The sequence below is a fragment of the Lolium perenne genome, chromosome 4 (genome assembly GCF_019359855.2).
Source record: "Lolium perenne isolate Kyuss_39 chromosome 4, Kyuss_2.0, whole genome shotgun sequence".
NCBI lineage: Eukaryota > Viridiplantae > Streptophyta > Magnoliopsida > Poales > Poaceae > Lolium > Lolium perenne.
The window spans coordinates 277,722,343-277,729,452 of NC_067247.2; the positions used below are offsets into that span (position 1 = coordinate 277,722,343).

At 57.4% G+C, this 7,110-nt stretch overlaps 1 protein-coding gene across 1 annotated transcript; it reads left to right on the plus strand.

The window, feature by feature from the left end:
• The first annotated feature begins 5,817 nt into the window (after window positions 1-5,817).
• LOC139839092 (uncharacterized) lies at window positions 5,818-6,539 on the plus strand. Its single transcript, XM_071829143.1, has one exon. The coding sequence runs from the start codon at window positions 5,926-5,928 to the stop codon at window positions 6,403-6,405; it is 480 nt and encodes a 159-aa protein (XP_071685244.1). The 5' UTR covers window positions 5,818-5,925; the 3' UTR covers window positions 6,406-6,539.
• Window positions 6,540-7,110: the final 571 nt, after the last annotated feature.

Sequence of the window (7,110 nt, forward strand, 5' to 3'; positions counted from 1 at the left end):
TTGTGTGGCTAGTAATGAACGCATGCGTAATTAAAGGAGGAGAGAGAGGGCTACATGCAGCCCAACCGGACACAAATGGACGCGCGGACGCGTCCGCAGAGATGCATTCCTAGCGCATATTTGGTCCACGTTTGCGTCAGGACGGACGCTCCGAACGTTTTGCGTCTAGCCGCTGGAGCGTGTTTTTTGTCCGCGCAGACGCAAACGGACGAAAAATGTCCGTTTGCGTCGCCCCATGAACTCAGCTACACGAGAAGATAAGGGCATCTCCAACGGGGACCCATCCCGCGCCCGCACGTCCGGATAGGTCGAGCCGGACAAAAAAGCGGCCTAACACGGGGACGCACCGCAAATACGGATGGCCGCGGCGTCCGGGACGACGCAAACCCGGCCCAAATCTGGGCTAGGTTTGCGTGGCCGCGGATGGCACGCGGCGTCCGCTCGCTTCCGGGCGCTTGTCGCCTCGTCTCCCTTGGGCCCACCTGTCGGTGGCGTGGGAGGTTATTAAATGTGGGCTGGAGGGGATCTATCCCTCCAGTCCAGTCCCCACTCCACTCCCCGAGCGAAACCGCCGCCATGGCCCCGAAGCGACGGTTCGCTCCCGGAGCCAACGACGAGGAGGCGAGCAGCAGCCGCCGTCCTCCACCGGCGCTGCGGCGATCCAGAGGAAACCGAGGCGGCCTCCACATCGGAGAGGCCGCCCGCGGCGGCGCGGCATTGCCGCAACCGCCGCCGCTACTGCTCGAGCCGAAGCCCGAGTCCTCGGAGGAGGACCCCGACCTCCGCGCCGCGCTGCTCATCTCGGCGGCGGAGGAGGACGCGAAATGGCCGAACCTCCATGCGGCCATTCGCACCTCCGAGATGGAGGAAGCGGCCCGGCGGGAGGTGGAGGAAGCCGAGGCCTGGGAGCTGTACGCCCAGGCCCGCCAGGCGCGACGGGAGGAGGAGGAAGCGGCGCGGCGGGAGGAGGCCAGGTGCCGCGCGGAGAAGGAGCGGCACGAGGAGCAGCGGCGGCAGGAGGCGGCGCCGCGCGGAGGAGGAGCGGCGCCGAAGGCCGGGCGCCGCGCACAGCGGGAGAGGAGCAGCGGCGCCTCAGGGAGGAGGCGCTGCTCCGTGCGCCGCCGCATCCTCGGGTGGCTCCGGACCCCCACTCCGCCTGGGAGGAGGCCCTGTGCTCTCCGTGGCCGGAGTCCCCGGCACGCTCGAGCCACAACAGTGCCTCGCCGCCCGGGGACGTCGACGCCGACGACGCCCAAAATAGGGCTATGTACAAATTTACCCAAAATAGGGCATATGCTTAATCAAATTTCGTTTAAATTTGCATTTTCAATTTTGTTTTTCTATTTCTTTGAATATGCGCTGCGTCCGCGCGTTGGGCGCAGCGTGCGACCCAAACGGACACGCGGACGCGGACCGCTGTCCGCGTGTCCGCTCGGCAACCTAAACGGCCTAAAACGGACGGCCCAACGAGTCCGTTTGAGTCGCTCGGTTGGAGATGGCCTAAGTTGACATCTCAAAAAGAACTAGAAGCCGAGATCAGCCCATTTGACGGTAATTAAGTAAGAGGATTACAATTAGGGCAGCGCTCAGCGTCGGTCGGCCGACATGGCCTGCTGAAATCGGTTGTTGTCCCGGCTGTTGGATCGCGATCCGGCGTCCAAAAACAGCCACGCCAATGTTTGCATTTACCCCCTCAGGTTTTCTGAAAATCAACCCGCAGTCCAGGGCCAGTCCATTTACAACAAAAAAACATGTGTTTGTAGCAATGCAAAAGTGGTTAACAACATTTTATTTATTACAGATTAGTTGACAACAAAAATCAAAAACTATATTTACAAAAATGACAAACGATTACAACAAATAACCAATATGTTTACAACAACAAACTAGAAGCAAAAAACAATTTTTTGGGGTGTTTACAAATAGTCATTTTCCATGCCATAAATATCTTTACACCAAATTAGTAACATATTTACAACAATAATTAACAACAAAAAACAACATTTTTTATATTTGGATGTTTACAATAATACTTAGCTTTCATACCAGGTCAGTAACATATTTACAACAAATAATTAGCAAACAAACCACAAAATAATTTAGGTGTTTACAACAATAATCCACAACAAATTTACAACAAAAAAAATTCCCATAGCATAAAATATATTTACAACAAATCTCCAAAATATTAACAACAATAGTTAACAGTAAAACCAACACAAAAATTATTGTCTACTGCCCCCAAATCTACTTGCCCATCTCCACCAATACCTGTAGGGATACGTTGCATAGAAAACAAAAAATTTCCTACCGCGAGAACGCAATCCAAGCCAAGATGCAATCTAGAAGACGGTAGCAACGAGAGGATGATCGAGACTCACCCTTGAAGATTTCCAAAGCCTACAAGATGAGGCTCTTGTTGCTGCGGTAGACGTTCACTTGCCGCTTGCAAAAGCGCGTAGAAGATCTTGATCACGGTGCCACAATTGGGCAGCACCTTCGTACTCGGTCACACGTTCGGTGTTGATGAAGACGACGTCCACCTCCCCGTTCCAGCGGGCAGCGGAAGTAGTAGCTCCTCCTTGAATCCGGCAGCACGACGGCGTGGTGGCGGTGGCGATGGAGATCTCCGGCGGAGCTTCGCTAAGCGTTGCGGGAGAGGGGGAGGAGTGGGGCGGCTAGGGTTTGGGGAGAGGGGATGGCCGGCTACCTTGGGGTGCGGCCAAGGTGGTGGTGTTGTGGTGGCCGGCCCCCTCCCCTTGGCCCCTCATTATATAGGTGGAACCCCCAAGTGTTGGACTACAAGTCTTCGAATAAGACCCCAACCCAAAACCTTCCATGTAGTAGGGAAACCTACCCAAGGTGGGAATCCCACTTGGGGTGGGATTCTCCCCTTCCATGAGGGGGGGTGGCCGGCCCCCTTGGTGGAGTCCACCTTGGACTCCCCCCTCTAGGGTTGGCCGGCCATGGGGAGGTGGAGTCCCTCCGGGACTCCTCCTTCCTTAGTGATTTCTTCCGGACTTTTCTAGAACCTTCTAGAACCATCCATAGAATCTTCGGATCATTTTAAATCTTATAAAATGACTTCCTATATATGAATCTTATTCTCCGGACCATTCCGGAACTCCTCGTGATGTCCGGGATCCCATCCGGGACTTCGAACTCCATTCCATATTCAAGTTCTACCATTTCAACATCAAACCTTAAGTGTGTCACCCTACGGTTCGCGAACTATGTGGACATGGTTGAGTACTCTCTCCGACCAATAACCAATAGCGGGATCTGGAGATCCATAATGGCTCCCACATATACAACGATGACTTCAGTGATCGAATGAACCATTCACATACGATACCAATTCCCTTTGTCACACGATATTTTACTTGTCCGAGGTTTGATCATCGGTATCACTCTATACCTTGTTCAACCTCGTCTCCTGATAAGTACTCTTTACTCGTACCGTGGTATGTGGTCTCTTATGAACTTATTCATATGCTTGCAAGACATTAGACGACATTCCACCGAGAGGGCCCAGAGTATATCTATACGTCATCGGGATGGACAAATCCCACTGTTGATCCATATGCCTCAACTCATACTTTCCGGATACTTAATCCCACCTTTATAACCACCCATTTACGCAGTGGCGTTTGATTTAATCAAAGTACCTTTCCGATATAAGTGATTTACATGATCTCATGGTCATAAGGACTAGGTAACTATGTATCGAAAACTTATAGCAAATAACTTAATGACGTGATCTTATGCTACGCTTAATTGGGTGTGTCCATTACATCATTCATATAATGATATAACCTTGTTATTAATAACATCCAATGTTCATGATTATGAAACTAATCATCCATTAATCAACAAGCTAGTTAAGAGGCATACTATGGACTCTTTGTTGTTTACATATCACACATGTATCAATGTTTCGGTTAATACAATTATAGCATGGTATATAAACATTTATCATAAACATAAAGATATATAATAACCACTTTTATTATTGCCTCTTGGGCATATCTCCAACAATACCTCCTCCCGCCGGCAACAGCACCGGTGGTGGGGGCGCAACTGGATGGGGAGTAGACGGCGCACACGTCAGGAGGAGCAGCGGCGGCGCGCTCGTCGGGGGAGGGGCAACGGCGGCGCGCTCGTCGGGGGAGGAGCAGCAGCAGCGCGCTCGCCGGGGGAGGAGCAGGAGGTGCTCTCGTCGGGGGAGGAGCAGCAGCGGCGCGCTCGCCGGGGGAGGAGCAGCAGCGGCGCGCTCGCCGGGGAGGAGCGGGAGGTGCTCTCGTCGGGGGAGGAGCAGCGGCGGCGCGCTCGTCGGGGGAGGAGAAACGGCGGCGCGCTCGCCGAGGGAGGAGCAGCAGCGGTGCGCTCGCCGGGGGAGGAGCAGGAGGTGCTCTCGTCGGGGGAGGAGCAACGGCGGCGCGCTCGTCGGGGGAGGAGCAACGGCGGCGCGCTCGTCGGGGGAGGAGCAGCAGCGGCACGCTAGCCGGGGGAGGAGCGACCGCGCGGGGCAGCGCACTGACCGGGACGACCGATTTTCTCCTCTGGATCGGTCGGTGGATACCAAGCATTTTCCTTACAATTAGAGGGCAAGAGAAGAGAGGGATGGGGATGGCACTTCCGTGGGCGACGAGGCCAGGACGCCTTCCGCGTCCATCTCTTCCAGATATGCCCACCCCGGCCGCCACGCATTACTCGGCACTATATAAACCTGCAAGGATAGAATCCATCGTTAGCTACTTAGAGCATGTCTAACATGCCCCTTATAACCCGCCCACCCCGTAAAATTCCGGCGAGATACGGGGCAGGCGCGGTTTGGGCCGTCTAGCAGGCCCCGTATTCGGGCCGCCCCGTTTCGGCGGAATACGGGGCCCAGGAAATCGGACCCGCCGCCCCCTACTTATACTGGGCGCAGGTGCGAGTGAGGGGTTAACCCCTCACTCGCAACCCTAGCTCCGCCGTGCGCCGCCGTCTCCTCCATCCTGCTCCGGCGAGAAATTCCTCGCTCCCCCGCGCCGCATTCCACCCCATCTTCGGCATGGACTCCCGCCGCCGCAGTACCGCCTCGTCGGCGAGCGTGATCGCTCCGAGCGGATCGAAGCGATCACGCTCGCCGGACAACGTGGAGGATGCCTAGCGGCTTCAATGCAAAAGATCCGCCGCCGGGAGCCACCGCGCGGCCTGCAAGTACGACGGCGGCACGTTCGTCCGGTCGAAGCTCTGTGACTTCACGCGGGGCGGCCGCTGGTACAACGAGGACCCGCCGCTCAAACCGATGAGCGGCCCCAAGTTCGAGGCGTGGCGCCGAGTGGGAGCGCCAACGCCGAGTGGCCGAGGCATGGAGGGCGACCATCGGGAGCACCATCGGCGGAGGTGCTCCGCTCGCCGGCGAGGAGGAGGAGGAAGACAAGGACCAGGACCCCGCCTTCTTGAAGGCGATTGAAGAGTCCCTCAAGGACGCCGACGAGAGGAAGAGGGCGGAGGAGGAAGATAGGGCGGCGGCCATCGCCGCCGTGAAGCAGGCGGAGGCGGAGGCCGACGGGTTCATCATCGACCTCTCCGACTAGAAGTCACGATCGATGATCGCGCATTTTGTATGTAGGTATGTCGATTCCTATGTATGATCGACAAACTATGAATGAACTAGTTTCCCGAGGTTTTAAATTTACAAATATACGGGGTCAAATACGGGGTCTGCTAGACGGAGCGGTGTATCTACGAGCATTTTTTTTATACGGGGCGAAAAAGCGGCGAGATACGGGGCAGAAATATAAGGGGCCTGCTAGACATGCTCTTAGCTTACAACTTCCAGATTCAGGTGAAAGAAGCAAGCCATAGCTTACACGTAGTGTCCAGCCATATATATCCATCACTCTTCAGTTTTCTAGCATCTCTTAATCGCACAAGATGAGCTCGGTGTGCGCAAGGCCCGCGGGGTTCTCTGGAGTGGTCAAGTGCCAGCGCCGGGCGCGGGTGCGGGTGTCGGCCGTGGCGGCGGCGCCAGACAGAGCCCCGACGGCGGCTAAGACGACGATGTACGATGTGCTGGCGGTGGGCACGTCGGCGGGACCGGAGGAGATCAAGGCGGCGTACAGGCGCGCGGCGCTGCGGTGGCACCCGGACACTTGCCCTGGTGGCGCCGAGCGGTTCATGATGGCGCGCGAGGCATACGAGGTGCTCTCCGACCCCGAGCGCAGGCGGGGCTACGACATAGAGCTGCGCTTCTGCGGTGGCGGTGGCGCCGGGTACTCCAGCGCGGCGCGTCGAGCGGGGTACGCGGACTGGGAGGAGCAGCTGGCCGGGCTGCAGTGGCGGGCGGCAGAGGCGCGAGGGACGTGGGGGTACAGGATGCGCCGCGCCGCCGCGCAGACGTCGTCGTCGCACTAGTCGAAACCGCCGCGTCTTTGCACGGTGCTTGTATAGTTTAGCTAGCCATCTTAGGCCCGTGTGGTTCGCCGATTGGTGAAATACTGAGTTACTACAAGTAACTATTTTGATGCCTAAATAGCACATGCGGCGCATCGCGAGGCTCCCTGTGCGGCGAAAAAACGCTGCCATTGCTGCCAAGCACAAGCTCCTCGAGGGAGGCTGCCGTGCCGCCGTACGGAGCCACACGGGAGTTCACCATCACAGCCGTTATCTCCGAGCACGGAGCTGCGCGAGAGGCCGCAGTCGCCGCACGACGCAACGAGGGAGGTTGTGATCGCCGCCGAGCACGGAACCTCGCGGAATTCACCGCACCCGAGAGCACCGCTTGAGGCCATCGCTGAGCACGGAGCAGTGCTGGAGGATGCCGTCGCTGCCTAGCACAAAGGCTGCCGAAGCTCCATGCGAGGTTGGCATTTCGTCGAACACCGTAAGCGCGGTGGCGACGAAGACCCGGAGCGCGGCGGCGCTGGCCTTGGCGTAGGCGTCTGCGGCGTGGCGAGGCGGCCTAACGAGGCGGCGTGGCCGGCGTCAGCGGCGTCGATGCCGGACTACTGCTTGCCGACGCTCAAGCGGGGGAGGCGGACAAGGGGAGAGGAGGCGCGGGGACTAGCCTGTGCGCCGACGAGCGGGGGGAGCGCCGGCGGCTTGGCGCCGGGGATCTGC